This window comes from Talpa occidentalis, unplaced genomic scaffold (assembly GCF_014898055.3).
Source record: "Talpa occidentalis isolate TD23 unplaced genomic scaffold, MPIMG_talOcc4v2.1 talOcc4.14, whole genome shotgun sequence".
NCBI lineage: Eukaryota > Metazoa > Chordata > Mammalia > Eulipotyphla > Talpidae > Talpa > Talpa occidentalis.
In genome coordinates this window covers 28,482,861-28,500,335 of record NW_023601433.1, presented here as the reverse complement: position 1 = coordinate 28,500,335, position 17,475 = coordinate 28,482,861, and the positions used below count along the sequence as shown (strand labels likewise).

General features: G+C 54.5%; 1 protein-coding gene and 3 gene segments (V, D, J or C); all 4 read right to left on the bottom strand.

The window, feature by feature from the left end:
- Window positions 1-1,314: 1,314 nt before the first annotated feature.
- LOC119244103 (immunoglobulin lambda constant 2-like) lies at window positions 1,315-5,542 on the bottom strand. The segment is given in 3 exon segments: window positions 1,315-1,634; window positions 2,914-3,023; window positions 5,445-5,542. Coding segments are annotated over 3 exon segments (528 nt in total).
- Window positions 5,543-6,274: 732 nt separating this feature from the next.
- Window positions 6,275-9,798, bottom strand: LOC119244101 (immunoglobulin lambda constant 2-like). The segment is given in 3 exon segments: window positions 6,275-6,744; window positions 8,020-8,071; window positions 9,745-9,798. Coding segments are annotated over 3 exon segments (426 nt in total).
- A 337-nt stretch (window positions 9,799-10,135) lies between these two features.
- Window positions 10,136-17,475, bottom strand: part of LOC119244483 (immunoglobulin lambda-1 light chain-like) — a 47,132-nt gene continuing 39,792 nt past the window's right edge. The window contains exon 5 of the mRNA XM_054694879.1: window positions 10,136-10,470. Within this exon, the coding sequence (XP_054550854.1) occupies window positions 10,151-10,470 (320 nt within the window). The 3' untranslated portion in view covers window positions 10,136-10,150. The remainder of the gene's footprint in view (window positions 10,471-17,475) is intronic.
- LOC119244914 (immunoglobulin lambda constant 1-like) lies at window positions 15,273-17,124 on the bottom strand. The segment is given in 2 exon segments: window positions 15,273-15,592; window positions 16,995-17,124. Coding segments are annotated over 2 exon segments (450 nt in total).

The following is a 17,475-nucleotide window of genomic DNA, read 5'->3' as shown; positions in this document are numbered from 1 at the left end:
ACACCACACCCCTACGAGGACATGCATACTGTGAGCGGGCCCTAACATCCAGGTTCTCGTGAGCAACCTGACCTGGTGTTGCCTGCAAGGCTCACACAATGGACTCCCATGCTGGGCAGTCTGTTTTCCTGACACAGTCTCCCCCAGATCTGCCCACTGGCGCAGTCAGCTGGCCTCCCACGAGCCTCCTCAGAGCCTGTCCTGAGTGTCCCGGCCCTTCCGCTCTGACACTGCTTGGCCCTGGTTGGCCAGAATCCAAGGTCAGCAGTGACTGACTTCTCTTTGCTCATGGCCCAGCCTGGGCCCCTGGGCCACCCTTGCTCATCTGCCCAGAGATGCCTGCCACTGCAACACTTGGAACTGGCCTTCTGTCTTGTTATTATGTTTTGTATTCATGCTTGAGAGTGTGTGTGTGAGTGTGTTAAGTGTGTGTGTGGGTGTGTATGTGTTTATGAGTGTGAGTTACAGCTCAGATCCCACAGTGAACTCTGAAGAGGACTACAGACTCATGGACACCCCTAGATCTGACCTTGTTTTTGAACACACAGGACCAAGAAAATCATCTGATGAAGAGGACATTCGACCACTGGGTCTGTGGTGTAAAGAGCAGAACGGATCTCTGTCTCTCAGTGTTCAGAAAACACCAAGTAGTCTGTGAGACATGTGGTATGAGGGGATGCCAGGGAGACTATGGGGGTGAAGACCCAGGGCCAGGGGCTGAATGTGCTGTGGTTAGAGTGACAGAGAATACCTGTGGGAGTAGCAAGGACAGTGTCCTCAGGGAGGCAGGAGCAGAGGGTTCCAGAAGACATGAAGACCATTTATCTGAGACCATGGTGACTCCCAATGAGGTAGAACCCAATTAGCACGTGAATGTAAAGACAGAGGTTTCCAGGGAAGGGTCTCTCACAGGATCCTGAGGCCCTGGTCCCCAGGGCAGTGTCCTGGGTAGGGCTGCACATGGTCAGGGTCCACACAGGAGGAGCCAGGATGGGGAAGGTACAAGGGTGGACTCTCCTGCCTCTACCAAAATTTCCTGTTCTGGAATATTCCTGGACACTGGAATGCACAACACCTTTGAAGGGAAAATGAAGACTTCAATGATGGCTTTTTACCTTCCCTTCAGGAAATGGATTTTTCAGGACCAAAAATACTATTCAAAAAATGAGAGGAGAGCAGGATTCTGTTTGAGAATGAGGACATTTATTGAGAATGGATTGTTTGCAGGATGAAGGGTGGAGATTGGTGGGGTGGGGTGGGAGACCCATGGGGTCCTGAGGCACAGGTCCCCGAGGGTGGGGGAGGCTGAGGGGCCTAAGAACAGGCTTTGGTGTCCACTGTCTTCTCCACGGTGCTGCCCTCGTGCGTGACCTGGCAGGTGACACTCTGGTGGCTTTTCCACTGGCTGGAGGTCAGGCTCAGGTAGCTGCTGGCCGCATACTTGCTGTTGCTCTGCTTGGAGGGCTTGGTGGTCTCCACGCCCTGGCTGATGGGCTTTCCGTCCGCCTTCCAGGCCACGGTCACAGCGCCGGGGTAGAAGTCATTGACCAGACACACCAAGGTGGCCTTGTTGGTGCTGAGCTCCTCAGAGGAGGGCGGGAACAGAGTGACGGAGGGTGCGCTCTTGGGCTGACCTGCAGGGTGCGGGAGGGCAGCGGGTAGACAGGTTCAGAGTCTAGGCTGTAACCGCCTGATTCAGAGTTGATGTGAATCAAGTGGCCCCTGAGCACACATCAGGGCTTCTAGTTCAGAATTCATTTGGAATCTGAGGGTTTTTGTCTGAAATGGCAGCTTGCCATTTTCTACAATAACCCCCCATTAAGGAATAATGAGCTGAACACCTGCCCTCACCTGTTCTGAGACCCTTCTTTACTCTGTTCTCTCATGGAGCTAACTTGCCCACCCTTCCTGCCCTCCCTTCTCACTATCTGCTGGGCTTCTCTCTCTTTGGGGTTACTTGCTGTCCACCCCCTGATCTCCAGGGGTGTTGTCTGGAGATGCTTCTGACCTTATGTAGCTGCCCTGGCAGTTGGTTTGCTTTCCCCCTTGTCTGAGTCCCCTGGAGGCTCTCGGTGGGATCGGACTTTTGCTGACAGGAACCGCTTCTCTCCTGTCCTTGGGGCTCTCTCATCTGACAGTTGCTTTCCCTAGGTTCTCGATTAGTCTGAAGGGTCCATGGCCCGATAGGAGCCCTCAGAGATCTCTCAAGGATGGTTCATCTGAGCAGTCTCCTGTGGGACTCAGCAGCCACCATTGACTCTGGCCTGGCCTTTGAGTTTTCCTTTTCTAGTTCTTAGCCTGTAGATCGATCTCCTGGATTCTCAGGCCTCCCTCCTGCAGAGCCCCTTTGTCCCAAGCAGGCCGAGACATGGCTTCTGCTGGAAACCTAGGGGAGTCCTTCCCACCATCAACTTTCTTGTTCCTGATCCTGAGTCCCACAGTCCAAGGATTAGTCCTCAACCTCTGACTGTGTGTCCCCAGCCATGGCAGTGATCGGCCTGGGTCCTTTTAAAGTGTGTCTGTGGTGTCTCCCTGAGCAGGTTTGGTGCCCTGTTCCCTTGAAGGTAGGTATCCCCAAGAGACCACTAAGTCAATGCTAGACCAAACAGCAGCCCAGGTAGGGACAGTGAAAACAGAGCAAGCCTGGGGACTCGACATGGCCTTAAGAGACAGGGAATAGACCTCAGCAGGTCATCCTGTCCATTCCCTCCCCCTAGGGTCAGAGGGGAAGGCTGCTGGTGACCACAGAGGCAAGCAGGACAGTGTGAGCAGGGAGGGTGGAGCTCGGGGTACCAGGGCTGAGACCCTGTCTGATAGCTGGACCCCAAAGTGAGATAAGACAAAAAGCACAAACACGGCAGAAAATTGTTCTAGGCCAGGAGGAAAGCAGGGAACTGGGGGGAAGAGACTCACCTAGGACGGTCAGCTGGGTCCCTCCGCCGAACACCCAACACAGTGACAAAGTCTCATACAAAAACCCTCCCTGGGAGTCCCTGCCCCACCTCCCAGCCCCCAAACTGCAGCTGTGATGGAGGAAGTCTGGTCATTGCCCCAGGCTGGTGATTGCTCAGCTGGGGTGGGGACATGGTGGGTGGGTGGGAGGGGAGCCTGAGCCTTCACTCCATTCCCTCCCCAACATGTATCTGGATAGGAGACCCATGGACTCACCGCAGGGATATGCAGGAGCTGAATGTATTTGCTCTCTTGGATCCCATATTCCAAGCCCTTCCCCCTGGATGGGGACTGCATGTATTGGGGAAAATTTGTGTCACTGAAAAGTGAAGTTTCATGAAGAGAGCAGCATGTCTGCTCTCTGTGGGTTGACATGATGCCTTGCTGATATCATGGGGCTGGGGTTTCCCCAGTTCTTGTAGGGAGACACAGCTTTCCTCGTGGAGTAGTGGACACTGGAATTTTCCCACTGGCCTAAAATAGACAGCAGGGGTCAGAACCTCACCTTCCCTAGAGAGGGCCTCATCTGGGTTCTCCTGAAATGTCTGGGCTAGTCCCACAGAAAATGCCAAGATTTCTATCAGATTGACCTCGTAACCTCCCTGTTCTTCCTCTTCGTCTCATGTTTGGGGGTTTCAGGTGGCGATTTTTTCTCAGCCACATTCAAGTGGGAGACATGAACAGCACCCTGACTACATCCCATGTCCCCGACAGGGAGCCCAGATAGGGGACCCATTTCAGGTCTGGGCAGGTAAGGCACAGATGAGCTACAGCAGTTGTCATCCAGGACCAGGAGCGATGTGGTTTCCTAGAGTTCCCATGACCCCAGGAGCCGCCTGAAGAGGCGCCCAGTGGCCAAAGCTGAGATACGCTCCTCAGTATTATTTAACCAAGGTGGACTGTCCCCTCTCAGAACACTCACATCCGAGGGTTCACAGAAGTAGCAAAGATATTATCCCTTATGGGGGATGCAGGGCTCACATCATCACTGTCAGGAGTTCAATAAAAGGAACAGTCTGTTTAGTTTCTCTTTAAGTGGAGTGTGAAATGCACTACAGGTGAGCAGAGCGCAATCGAAGGCGCCGCCCTCCTGGACACGCTGCCTGAGAAGGGAAGGAGCCCGGAGCTGAACATACAGGTCGCCGGAAAGGGAGTTGAGGTCAGAAGAGGAGCCACATCCCAGCATGGGTGTCTTTGATGATGTGGCCAGTCCTCCTGGGGACCCGTCTTGCCAGAAGGCCCTCCTGAATCATACCTTCTAGTCTCCTAGAACCGCTTTGCAGAAAATCCAGGGGGAACCTCGCGGTCACCGCTGGGGAGGCTGGGCCATCCTCTCCCTCCTGCGCCGGGGAATACAGCACCGTTTGGGGAGTTCCTTACATTCCAACATGGTCCCAAAACAACCTGCTCTCCAGTGACAATTTCAATTATGTTGTACTCAGATACAAAGTAACATCCGCAAAGGAACAACGGCACAAAGTTATGAGCAAAATAATCACACTCTGACCTTTGTGAACCCTTTGATGGGAACCTATGAATGATTTGTTGATATTATGAAATCAGCACTATTTAAGCACTGTGAATCTCACCATCAGAACACTGTCGTCCAGAGTTCCCCGAGATACTGGCTTCCATGTGCTTGTCATGATTTTATTTTTTCAGGTCCTTGTCTGTCTAGGACCCCAATGGAATATTTTCAGCCACATGGTGTGAGGTCGGGAATCTGTGGTGCATGTTGCATTAGGGAGGCACTGCTGGGGGGCCGGTGGCAGCGCCTGTAGGAGAAATGATCATTTTGAAGGTGGAGTGAGGGTGACGTGGCTCATTTGTTCTTTTGTCTTTTCATTCTTGTGTTTAAAGTTTTCTCCAATAGAACAACAAGGAAAAGGAAAGGCTAAGCTCAGGACAGGACTCGGTGGGTGTGGGTGACGTCATTCTACATAGCTGGTCCCATGATTGAAGAAGACCTAGGTTGTCCTCTCTCACACTGGGGGCTCACTTTTCACCATGCAAGTGAGGTAGGGAGTGCTGTGGGACAGCAGTAACCTTCAGTTTCTTCACATGTGACTTGGTGGAAGATGGGCTCGTGTGAATTTCAGGGGGAACCCTGTCCTCTCATTTGTTGTGGCCCCAGCGTTCCCTGCTTCTTAGGCTCTTTCCTTGGGTGTCTAGCCACTGCAAAGCTCTGGCAAAGTCAACTCTGGGTCTTAGCCGAAGCAGAATGACAGGCAGGAATCCAGGAAGTGCAGAGGAATGAGCCAATGCAGAGCAGGTCAAGCCTGGACCTCCACAAGGCTGAGCGCACCTGCCAACACGGACCCGGGTGCGAGTGTCTCTGCGAGCAGACCTTGCATCCGGGATGAGCTACACTGAGCCATGGGTGGTGGGCTCAGGGCAGAAAGGGTCATAGTCCTACTGGGAGGGGATGTCACCATCTGACACATTCACTGGCCCCCATAGTTTGCTGGAATCAGCTGAATGAGAACTGATACTAAACTTGGGAACACTCGCTGTATGGACTGTGGCCTTTCTTATGAACCCAGTTGTCAATGTCCTCCTTCTCGCCGGCTGACTTGCCAGCTCCCTCCATAGCCCAACCATAACATGAACACTCCCTGAGAGACACTCCTTAACTGAGGTGCCAAACACAGACAGTGTCACCCTGGGTCCAGCCTGACCAGAACCTGCAGATCATAGACTCAGCGACCTTGTTCTCAGCCTCAGCCCACATTCCAGCCCCAGTGACCAGAAACACTAGTGTCCCGAAAGGGTTCAGGGCTCCCTGGGTGGGTGGGGAGCGTCAAGCAGCCTGGGATTGTTGGGCTGTGTGAGGTCACCTGAGTCCTGCTGCAGGGTGTGTGTGTGTGCCAGTGGGTGCACTGAGAGGCCGGAGGACCATCCTTGTGTTTTGTAGTGTCCACACCTTTCCATGGCTCTGGGAATGTAGGTGCAGGGGCCATTCACCTGTATCACTGTCCCACTGGGCCCGTGGATGGATGGAGGAGTTTCAACCTCAGACAACGACCTTGATGTTCCCCCCACGGTCTAGCTCTAGCTGATTCCAGGCGCCCTGCTCACTTCCCCTGACTCTCTCTCACTTGGGCCATCTCCCTTCCCAGGAGGTAGCACTGCATCAGGGGCTTTGGGGAAGGACAACTTCTTGCTTTGGGTGCCGAGTCCCCGTGCCCACGGAGCTCACCAGCACCTACAGGGGTTTCTGGGGGTGATGGGCAGGTGGAATCTCAGTCCTTGTTGTCTGATGTTCATTACAGACCCTAATCCCAGAGACATGACCAGACACCTGCACGTTGGATGAGAAATGGTGAAGTCTTTATTGAGGAGCAGTAGTAACTGTGAGGGAGGGGAACTACTGGCCTGAGCACAAGGTGGGGGGCTCAGGGTTCCAGCAGAGAACTGGGGCAAGGGTATGTGGGTGAGGAGGATCCCCCAAGGATGGAGGAGGCTGAGGGGCCTAAGAGCAGGCTTTGGTGTCCACTGTCTTCTCCACGGTGCTGCCCTCGTGCGTGACCTGGCAGGTGACACTCTGGTGGCTTTTCCACTGGCTGGAGGTCAGGCTCAGGTAGCTGCTGGCCGCATACTTGCTGTTGCTCTGCTTGGAGGGCTTGGTGGTCTCCACGCCCTGGCTGATGGGCTTTCCGTCCGCCTTCCAGGCCACGGTCACCGCGCCGGGGTAGAAGTCATTGACCAGACACACCAAGGTGGCCTTGTTGGTGCTGAGCTCCTCAGAGGAGGGCGGGAACAGTGTGACAGAGGGTGCGGACTTGGGCTGACCTGCAGGGTTCGGGAGGGCAGGAGGACAGAGGCTCAGAGTCCTGGTAGGAACTCAGGCCCTCAGTGCTAATGTGCAGGCATGTCCCCAGGTGCTGGAACCTTGTTCCTGGAAGCAGGTGGCTGAGAGTTGGGTCACACCGTTTCCTTTGGGAGAGACTTCATGCTCTGAGGCCAGTGTTCTGGGGCCCTCAGTGCCCTAGTTCCTTCTGGGGTTCCCTTGTCTCATCTTGCCCTCTGCTCCCCTGTGTCTCACTCGCATCCACCCTGATGTCCTGTCTTTCAGCAGGGAATCAGTGTCTCCTGGGCCTTCTGTGTGTCTGAGATCTCCCCCAAGACCCCAGCTCATCTGTTTTTTGCTTCGGGCTGCCCTGCCAGTCATGGGGTGGCGGTGTCGTGCCCACAGTCCCTGACACCATGTTACACCCCCTGCTTACTCCCCACTCAGGAGTCCCTAGGCTGCCACAGGGAGGGGTGTCAGCCCAGGGCCTGGACTCCATGGAGGCTGATAGACAGTGGGTTACCCTTCTGAGGTGAGTGATCTGTCCTGAGACTGGACAGCATCTACATCAGGGTCTGACTGTCCTGTGAGGTTTCCGGGGAGCTGTCCTTAGGACATCAGTGTGTGACTGAGCCCGTGTCCCTGAGGTGCCACTCTCCTGCACATCTACTTGCGTCCTCCACTGCAGTGCTGATATTCGAGAAGTCCTTTGGTGTCCAAGTTTCCTGACACCTGTCTGCGGGGTGGTCCCCCATGTCCTGGTGTCATGGGAGTTGGAGGAGGAATAGGCCACTCCCTCCTACCACCTTCCCTATGAATTCCTTCCCTCACCCTTACTGTGCACTGTTCTCCCAAGTCCCCAGCCAGGGCCCCATTAGCCATCCCTCACCACACTGGGTGGAGCGTGAGTGACACACACATGGGCTGGGCCTTGTTCTCAGAATCTCTGCAAAATCCCAGGACCCGGCCAGAACCCTTTTCCCTTAGATTCTTCCCTTAACTGTTCTCGGACTCTGCGGTGGGGACCCTGAAGAGTGAACTGAGCATCCCAGAGTCTAGAGGTGAAGCTCCCCTGGAGATAGGGCTGGGGACAGCGAGACCTGAGGACCAGGGAATGTTCTGTGGGGTGGTCCCAGCTTCCCAACCAGACCTCAGAGAGGGTGGGACCACTGGGGAGGATGAGGGTGAAGGTTACAGACCCCGCAGCCCAAGTAGGAATAGACAGGAGGAACAATACACCCCGAGTTCACTCTGGAGGAAGGAGCAAGGAGACTCACCGAGGACGGTCAGCTGGGTCCCTCCGCCGAACACAGCACACAGTGACACAGCCTAGAACACAAACCCTCTGTTCTCCCCACTTGCCCGCCCCCTCCTGCCCCAGGCCCCTGCAGCTGCAGGAGAGACCCAGGTCCAGCCTCCTTCACGGGTGCTAGTCAGGCAGCTGGGGGCGATGGTTAGAGGAAGGTGTGTCCTGCAGACCTGGGATTTCAAATTCATGGATTGTTAGGGCCACACCTGCCGTCGGGCGGGACAGGTGGCAGAGAATTCTGGGATGGAAATGGAACTTGCAGTTCATTCCGTTCTTAGGTAGGAGCCGTGTGCTGACTCAGCTCACTTGGGGTACATTGCTGACAGGGTGAGCAGGTCTGGTCACACCACAGAATGATAGACGGGGTCACTTGCAGAATTGGGACTTGTGGGAAGGGACCTGGATGCCACCTGGTCCTCAGCACAAGAACTTGTACAGCGCTAGGTGTGGGAATGGGAAGTCTGGGTGGGGAGTACAATCGGCTTGACCCCGATCCCCCAGGTCCCTGGGCTGGATGTTGAGCTCCTGGGTCCTTGTTCTTGGTTGTGCCAGCCTGAATGTTCAGTGTGATGGTCACTGTTTAGTCCCTTTCTTCAGCTGCCTCCTTGTGCAGATGCAGGACTGTGATTAGAGGAGCAAAGGCCTAGAGGGCACCCCTCAAGGGCAGTGAGGGAGTCCCTGAGCTCTACGTGTGTGACTCCCTGCTGTCTCCTGCACTTCCCTGGCTCACACATGCCTCACACATGTGAGTGTCCCTGGCACAGAGCACCCTCCCTGACACACCACACCCCTACGAGGACATGCATACTGTGAGCGGGCCCCAACATCCAGGTCCTCGCGAGCAACCTGACCTGGTTTGTTGCCTGCAAGGCTCACACAATGGACTCCCATGCTGGGCAGTCTGTTTTCCTGACACAGTCTCCCCCAGATCTGCCCACTGGCAGCAGTCAGCCGGCCTCCCACGAGCCTCCTCAGAGCCTGTCCTGAGTGTCCCGGCCCTTCCTCTCTGACACTGCTTGGCCCTGGTTGGCCAGAATCCAGGGTCAGCAGTGACTGACTTCTCTTTGCTCATGGCCCAGCCTGGGCCCCTGGGCCACCCTTGCTCATCTGCCCAGTGATGCCTGCCACTGCAACACTTGGAACTGGCCTTCTGTCTTGTTATTATGTTTTGTATTCATGCTTGAGAGTGTGTGTGTGAGTGTGTAAGTGTGTGTGTGTGTGTGTGTGTATGTGTTTATGATTGTGAGTTACAGCTCAGATCCCATGGTGAACTCTAAAGAGGACTACAGACTCATGGACACCCCTAGATCTGACCTTGATTTTGAACACACAGGACCAAGAAAATCATCTGATGAAGAGGACATTCGACCACTGGGTCTGTGGTGTAAAGAGCAGAACGGATCTCTGTCTCTCAGTGTTCAGAAAACACCAAGTAGTCTGTGAGACATGTGGTATGAGGGGATGCCAGGGAGACTACGGGGGTGAAGACCCAGGGCCAGGGGCTGAATGTGCTGTGGTTAGAGTGACAGAGAATACCTGTGGGAGTAGCAAGGACAGTGTCCTCAGGGAGGCAGGAGCAGAGGGTTCCAGAAGACATGAAGACCATTTATCTGAGACCATGGTGACTCCCAATGAGATAGAACCCAATTAGCACGTGAATGTAAAGACAGAGGTTTCCAGGGAAGGGTCTCACACAGGATCCTGAGGCCCTGGTCCCCAGGGCAATGTCCTGGGTAGGGCTGCACATGGTCAGGGTCCACACAGGAGGAGCCAGGATGGGGAAGGTATGAGGGTGGACTCTCCTGTCTCTACCCAAATTTCCTATTCTGGAATATTCCTGGACACTGGAATGCACAACACCTTTGAAGGGAAAATGAAGACCTCAATGATAGCTTTTTACCTTCCCTTCAGGAAATGGATATTTCAGGACCAAAAATATTAATCAAAAAACGAGAGGAGAGCAGGATTCTGTTTGAGAATGAGGACATTTATTGAGAATGGATTGTTTGCAGGATGAAGGGTGGAGATGGGTGGGGTGGGGAGGGAGACCCATGGGGTCCTGAGGCACAGGTCCCTGAGGGTGGGGGAGGCTGAGGGGCCTAAGAACAGGCTTTGGTATCCACTGTCTTCTCCACGGTGCTGCCCTCGTGCGTGACCTGGCAGGTGACACTCTGGTGGCTTTTCCACTGGCTGGAGGTCAGGCTCAGGTAGCTGCTGGCCGCATACTTGCTGTTGCTCTGCTTGGAGGGCTTGGTGGTCTCCACGCCCTGGCTGATGGGCTTTCCGTCCGCCTTCCAGGCCACGGTCACAGCGCCGGGGTAGAAGTCATTGACCAGACACACCAAGGTGGCCTTGTTGGTGCTGAGCTCCTCAGAGGAGGGCGGGAACAGTGTGACAGAGGGTGCGCTCTTGGGCTGACCTGCAGGGTGCGGGAGGGCAGCAGGTAGACAGGTTCAGAGTCTAGGCTGGAACCGCCTGATTCAGAGTTGATGTGAATCAAGTGGCCTCTGAGCACACATCAGGGCTTCTAGTTTAGAATTCATTTGGAATCTGAGGGTTTTTGTCTGAAATGGCAGCTTGCCATTTTCTACAATAACCCCCCATTAAGGAATAATGAGCTGAACACCTGCCCTCACCTGTTCTGAGACCCTCCTTTACTCGGTTCTCTCATGGAGCTAACTTGCCCACCCTTCCTGCCCTCCCTTCTCACTTTCTGCTGGGTCTCTGAGGGCTTCTCTCTCTTTGGGGTTACTTGCTGTCCACCCCCTGATCTCCTGGGGTGTTGTCTTGAGATGCTTCTGACCTTATGTAGCTGCCCAAGCAGTTGGTTTGCTTTCCCCCAAGTCTTAGTCCCCTAGAGGCTCTCTGGTGGGATTGGACTTTTGCTGACAGGAGCCGCGTCTCTGCTGTCCTTGGGGCTCTCTCATCTGACAGTTGCTTCCCCTAGGTTCTCGATTAGTCTGAAGGGTCCATGGCCTGATAGGAGCCCTCAGAGATCTCTCAAGGATGGTTCATCTGAGCAGTCTCCTGTGGGACTCAGCAGACACCTTTGCCTCTGGCCTGGCCTTTGAGTTTTCCTTTTCTAGTTCTTAGCCTGTAGATCAATCTCCTGGATTCTCAGGCCTCCCTCCTGCAGAGCCCCTTTGTCCCAAGCAGGCCGAGACATGGCTTCTGCTGAAACCTAGGGGAGACCTTCCCACCATCAACTTTCTTGTTCCTGATCCTGAGTCCCACAGTCCAAGGAGCAGACCTCAACCTCTGACTGTGTGTCCCCAGCCATGGCCCTGATCGGCCTGGGTCCCTTTAAAGTGTGTCTGTGGTATCTCCCTGAGCAGGTTTGGTGCCCTGTTCCCTTGAAGGTAGGTATCCCCAAGAGACCATTAAGACAATGCTAGACCAAACAGCAGCCCAGGTAGGGACAGTGAAAACAGAGCAAGCCTGGGGACTTGACATGGCCTTAAGAGACAGGGCATAGAACTCAGCAGGTCATCCTGTCCATTCCCTCCCCCCAGGGTCAGAGGGGAAGGCTGCTGGTGACCACAGAGGCAAGCAGGACAGTGTGAGCAGGGAGGGTAGAGCTCAGGATGCCAGGGCTGAGACTCTGTCTGATAGCTGGACCCCAAAGTGAGACAAGACAAAAAGCACAAACACGGCAGAAAATTGTTCTAGGCCAGGAGGAAAGCAGGGAACTGGGGGGAAGAGACTCACCTAGGACGGTCAGCTGGGTCCCTCCGCCGAACACCCAACACAGTGACAAAGTCTCATACAAAAACCCTCCCTGGGAGTCCCTGCCCCACCTCCCAGCCCCCAAACTGCAGCTGTGATGGAGGAAGTCAGGTCATTGCCCCAGGCTGGTGATGCTCAGCCTGGTTGGGGACATGGTGGGTGGGTGAGAGGGGAGCCTGAGCCTTCACCCCATGCCCTCCCCAACATGTATCTGGATAGGAGACCCATGGACTCACCGCAGGGATCCTGGATATGCAGGAGCTGAATGAATTTGCTCCCTTGGATCCCATATTCCAAGCCCTTCCCCCTGGATGGGGACTGCATGTATTGGGGAAAATTTGTGTCACTGAAAAGTGAAGTTTCATGAAGAGAGCAGCATGTCTGCTCTCTGTGGGTTGACATGATGCCTTGCTGATATCATGGGGCTGGGGTTTCCCCAATTCTTGTAGGGAGACACAGCTTTCCTCGTGGAGTAGTGGACACTGGAATTTTCCCACTGGCCCAAAATGGACAGCAGGGATCAGAACCTCACCTTCCTTAGAGAGGGCCTCATCTGGGTTCTCCTGAAATGTCTGGGCTAATCCCACAGAAAATGCCAAATTTTCTAACAGGTTGACCTCGTAACCTCCCTGTTCTTCTTCGTCTCATGTTTGGAAGTTTCAGGTGGCGATTGTTTCTCAGCCACATTCAAGTGGGAGACATGAAACACCCTGACTACATCCCATGTCCCCGTGGGAGCCCAGATTGGGGACCCATTTCAGGTCTGGGCAGGTAAGGCACAGAAGAGCTACAGCAGTTGTCATCCAGGACCAGGAGCGATGGGGTTTCCTAGAGTTCTCATGACCCCAGGAGCCGCCTGAAGAGGCGCCCAGTGGCCAAAGCTGAGACACGCTCCTCAGTATTTAACCAAGGTGGACTGTCCCCTCTCAGAACACTCACATCCGAGGGTTCACAGAAGTCGCAAATATATTATCCGCTATGGAGAATGCAGGGCTCACATCATCACTGTCAGGAGTTCAATAAAAGGAACAGTCTGTTTAGTTTCTCTTTAACTAGAGTGTGAAATGCACTACAGGTGAGCAGAGCGCAATTGAAGGCGCCGCCCTCCTGGACACGCCTCCTGAGAAGGGAAGGAGCCCGGAGCGGAACAGCACAGGGCGCGGGAAAGGGAGTTGAGGTCACAAGAGGAGCCACATCCCAGCACGGGTGTCTTTGATGATGTGGCCAGTCCTCCTGAGGACCCGACTTGCCAGAAGGCCCTCCTGAATCATACCTTCTAGTCTCCTAGAACCACCTTGTAGAAAATCCAGGGAGAACCTCGCGGTCACCGCTGGGGCGGCTGGGCCATCCTCTCCCTCCTGCGCCGGGGAATACAGCACCGTTTGGGGAGTTCCTTACATTCCAACATGGTCCCAAAACAACCTGCTCTCCAGTGACAATTTCAATTATGTTGTACTCAGATACAAAGTAACATCCGCAAAGGAACAACGGCGCAAAGTTATGAGCAAAATAATCACACTCTGACCTTTGTGAACCCTTTGATGGGAACCTATGAATGATTTGTTGATATCATGAAATCAGCACTATTTAAGCACTGTGGATCTCACCATCAGAACACTGTCGTCCAGAGTTCCCCGAGATACTGGCTTCCATGTGCTTGTCATGATTTTATTTTTTCAGGTCCTTGTCTGTCTAGGACCCCAATGGAATATTTTCAGCCACATGGTGTGAGGTCGGGAATCTGTGGTGCATGTTGCATTAGGGAGGCACTGCTGGGGGGCCGGTGGCAGCGCCTGTAGGAGAAATGATCATTTTGAAGGTGGAGTGAGGGTGACGTGGCTCATTTGTTCTTTTGTCTTTTCATTCTTGTGTTTAATGTTTTCTCCAATAGAACAACACAGAAAAGGAAAGGCTAAGCTCAGGACAGGACTCGGTGGGTGTGGGTGTCGTCATTCTACATAGCTGGTCCCATGATTGAAGAAGATCTAGGTTGTCCTCTCTCCCACTGGGACTCACTTTTCACCATGTAAGTGAGGCCACGGAGTGCTGTGGAACAGCAAAAACCTTAAGTTTCTTCACATGTGACTTGGTGGAAGATGGGCTCGTGTGAATTTCAGGGGGAACCTTGTCCTCTCATTTGTTGTGGTCCCAGCATTCCCTGCGTCTTAGGCTCTTTCCTTGGGTGTCTGGCCACTGCAAAGCTCTGGCAAAGTCAACTCTGGATCCTAGACGAAGCAGAATGACAGGCAGGAATCCAGGAAGTGCAGAGGAATGAGCCAAGGCAGAGCAGGTCAAGCCTGGACCTCCACAAGGCTGAGCACACCTGCCAACACGGACCTGGGTGCGAGTGTCTCTGCGAGCAGACCTTGCATCCGGGATGAGCTACACTGAATCATGGTGGGTGGGCTCAGGGCAGAAGGGTTCATAGTCCTGCTGGGAGGGGATGTCACCATCTGAAACTCTCACTGGCCCCCATAGTTTGCTGGAATCAGCTGAATGAGAACTGATACTAACTTGGGGACACTCGCTGCGTGGACTGTGGCCTTTCTTGTGAACCCAGTTATCCATGTCCTCCTTCTCGCCAGCTGACTGCCAGCTCCCTCCATAGCCCAACCATAACATGAACACTCCCTGAGAGACACTCCTTCTGACTGAGGTGCCAAACCCAGACAGCGTCACCCTGGGTCCAGCCTGACCAGAACCTGCAGATCATAGACTCAGCGACCTTGTTCTCAGCCTCAGCCCACATTCCAGCCCCAGTGACCAGAAACACTAGTGTCCCAAAAGTGTTCAGGCCTCCTCAGTTTGTGTGGAGTGTCAACCAGCCTGGGGATTGTTGGGCTGTGTGTGTCACCCTGAGTCCTGCTGCAGGATGCGGCAGTGTGTGGGCTCAGCTGGGTGTACTGTGAGGCCTGAGGACCGTCCTTGTGTTTTGCAGTGTTCACAGCTTTCCATGGCTCTGGTAATGTAGGCGCAGGGGCCATTCACCTGTATCACTGTCCCACTGGGCCCGTGGTTGGGGGAGTTTCTGCCTCAGACAATGACCTTGATGTTCCCCCAAGGTCTAGCTCTAGCTGTCTCCAGGTGCCCTGCTCACTTCCCCTGATTCTCTTTCTCTTGGGCCTTCTCCCTTCCAGGGGGGTAGCACTGCATCTGGGGACTTTGAGGAAGGACAAGTTCTTGCTCTGGGTGCCGGGTTCCCATGAACATGGAGCTCACTGGCTCCTGCTGGGGTGTCTGGAGGTTTATGGGTAGGTGAAATCTCAGTCTTTGTTGTCTGATGTTCATTACAGACCCTTTACCCCAGAGACATGACCAGACACAGCTGCACGTTGGCTGAGAAATGGTGAAGTCTTTATTGAGGAGCAGTAGTAACTGTGAGGGAGGGGAACTACTGGCCTGAGCACAAGGTGGGGGGCTCAGAGGTCCAGCAGAGAACTGGGGCAAGGGTATGTGGGTGAGGAGGATCCCCCAAGGATGGGGGAGGCGGAGGGCCTAAGAGCAAGCTTTGGTGTCCACTGTCTTCTCCACGGTGCTGCCCTCGTGCGTGACCTGGCAGGTGACACTCTGGTGGCTTTTCCACTGGCTGGAGGTCAGGCTCAGGTAGCTGCTGGCCGCATACTTGTTGTTGCTCTGCTTGGTGGCCTGGGTGGTCTCTACGCCCTGGCTGATGGGCTTTCCATCCGCTTTCCAGGCCACGGTCGCCACGCCGGGGTAGAAGTCATTGACCAGACACACCAAGGTGGCCTTGTTGGTGCTGAGCTCCTCAGAGGAGGGCGGGAACAGAGTGACGGTGGGTGCGGACTTGGGCTGACCTGCAGGGTGGGGTGCGGGAGGGCAGGAAGGAGAGGCTCAGTGACTTTCTGGACCCCTTAGACCTCAGCGCTGAAATGTGTCCTTGTTTCTAGTTGCTGAGCAGGGACAGTTCTGGATCCTTGTCCCCTGAGGTCAGGCAGCTTTGGGTAAAACTTCACACATATCACTCACATACACTCCAGCACACAAACACCAGCTACAGACTCATGCCTGCTTGGCCTCTTTTGAGGATCCGCTAGAGTCAGAGAGAGACTTCATGCCCAATCTCACTGCTCAGCCCTCAGTGGCCTTGTTCTCTCCTGGGGATCCCATGTTTTATCTTACCCTCTGTCCCCTGTGTCTGGTGGCATCCACCCTGACTTCCCCTCTTTCCCCAGGGAATCTGTGTCTCCTGGGCCTTCTGTCTGTCTGAAATCTCCCCCAGTACCCCGGCTCATCTGTCTTTTTGGTTCCTGGCTGCCCTGCCAGTCATGGAGGGGTTCCTTGCCCATAGTCCCTGACACCATGCTGAGCCCCTAACCTACTCCCCATAGAGGACTCCCTACGCTGCCATGATTAGGGTTGTCAGCCCAGGGTCTAGACCCCAGGATCTGGTAGATGGTGGGTTACCCTGTAAGGCTCTGTTCTGAGGCTGAGGCACTCTCTACCCAAGGGGTCTGTGTGTCCATCCAGAACCTTCCTGCCAGCAACCCCCATACCCCGTTCACAGAGCAGAGGTCTATCTCAAGGGCTTCTGGTGGCATCCAGGGTGAACCCTTCATGGTTCTCTGGAGCCCTAAGACTGGGGCTTTGCTCTGAGGTCTGTCCTCTAGTGGTGATGCCGCTGAGGTGAACTTTGGGCCTGAGTGCCTTGACTCCTGACCTATTGGAATGTCCCTTGTTCATGGAGGAGGATTGACTGCACCATGGGGCCAAAAATAAGAAATGCCCCTCCATCCTGTGACCCTGGTACTGGTTCTTTCTCCTTCACTCATGGCCCCAAAGTTTCCCCCATATCCCCTCACGGCTGCCATCAGAACCCAATGGAGACAGAATTGAAGAGACTGGGCCTTCCCTACCACCCTGACATCGCTGGACCTGCTGCCCATGGTGCCCCCCTCTCCAGTCCTAGGCAACTTGTCCCTGAGGGCCCCATCAGAGAGTCAGGAGAACCCGCTCTGGAGGCTGAGCTCAGAAGACAGACAGTGCAGAGGAGCGAGGCCCAGAAGGACAGACTGGGGAAGCCTCCTGCCTGGTCTGGTTACACAGAGCAAGAGTGGGCAGGTGAGATGGGCCAGACAGCAAGGTGCAGGCAGCAGACCCCATGGGATCAGCTCCCAGCCCCAGCCAGGACAGAAAGGAGAGAAAATTGAGCCCAATTTGATCCCAGAGCCCGAAGAGGAGGGAGAAGGGGAGACTCACCTAAGACGGTCAGCTTGGTCCCTCCGCCGAACACATAACACAGTGATACATCCTCATACAGAAACCCTCCTGTCAGTCTCCCCGGTCCTCTGACCACGCTGTGTGCACCCCTCCCACCCCAGGTCCACATGCAGCTGCCTAGGAGCACAAAACCCAGCCTCCTCTCATGGGCTGGTGGGCCCCGACCCCACCTGCAGCTTCAGCCCTTGGGGAGTGGGTCCATCTAGTCCCATTGGGGATGGGGCTGGAGTGAATTCTGGGTCACATCATTTCTATGGTGACTACAACCCCACTAAGGGCTTGGATGGAAGTTGTCAATTATCCCAGGAAGTTGTCAATTATCCTAGGAAGTATACTTGCCAAAATGTCACCCCCTGAATCCTGTGAATCTTTCTATTCCAAAACCACTTTGTAAGAAAGCCAGAACAGAGAGTAGCTTGTCATATAGCTCAGGAAGCCCTGTGCTGTAGCCTGATCTTAG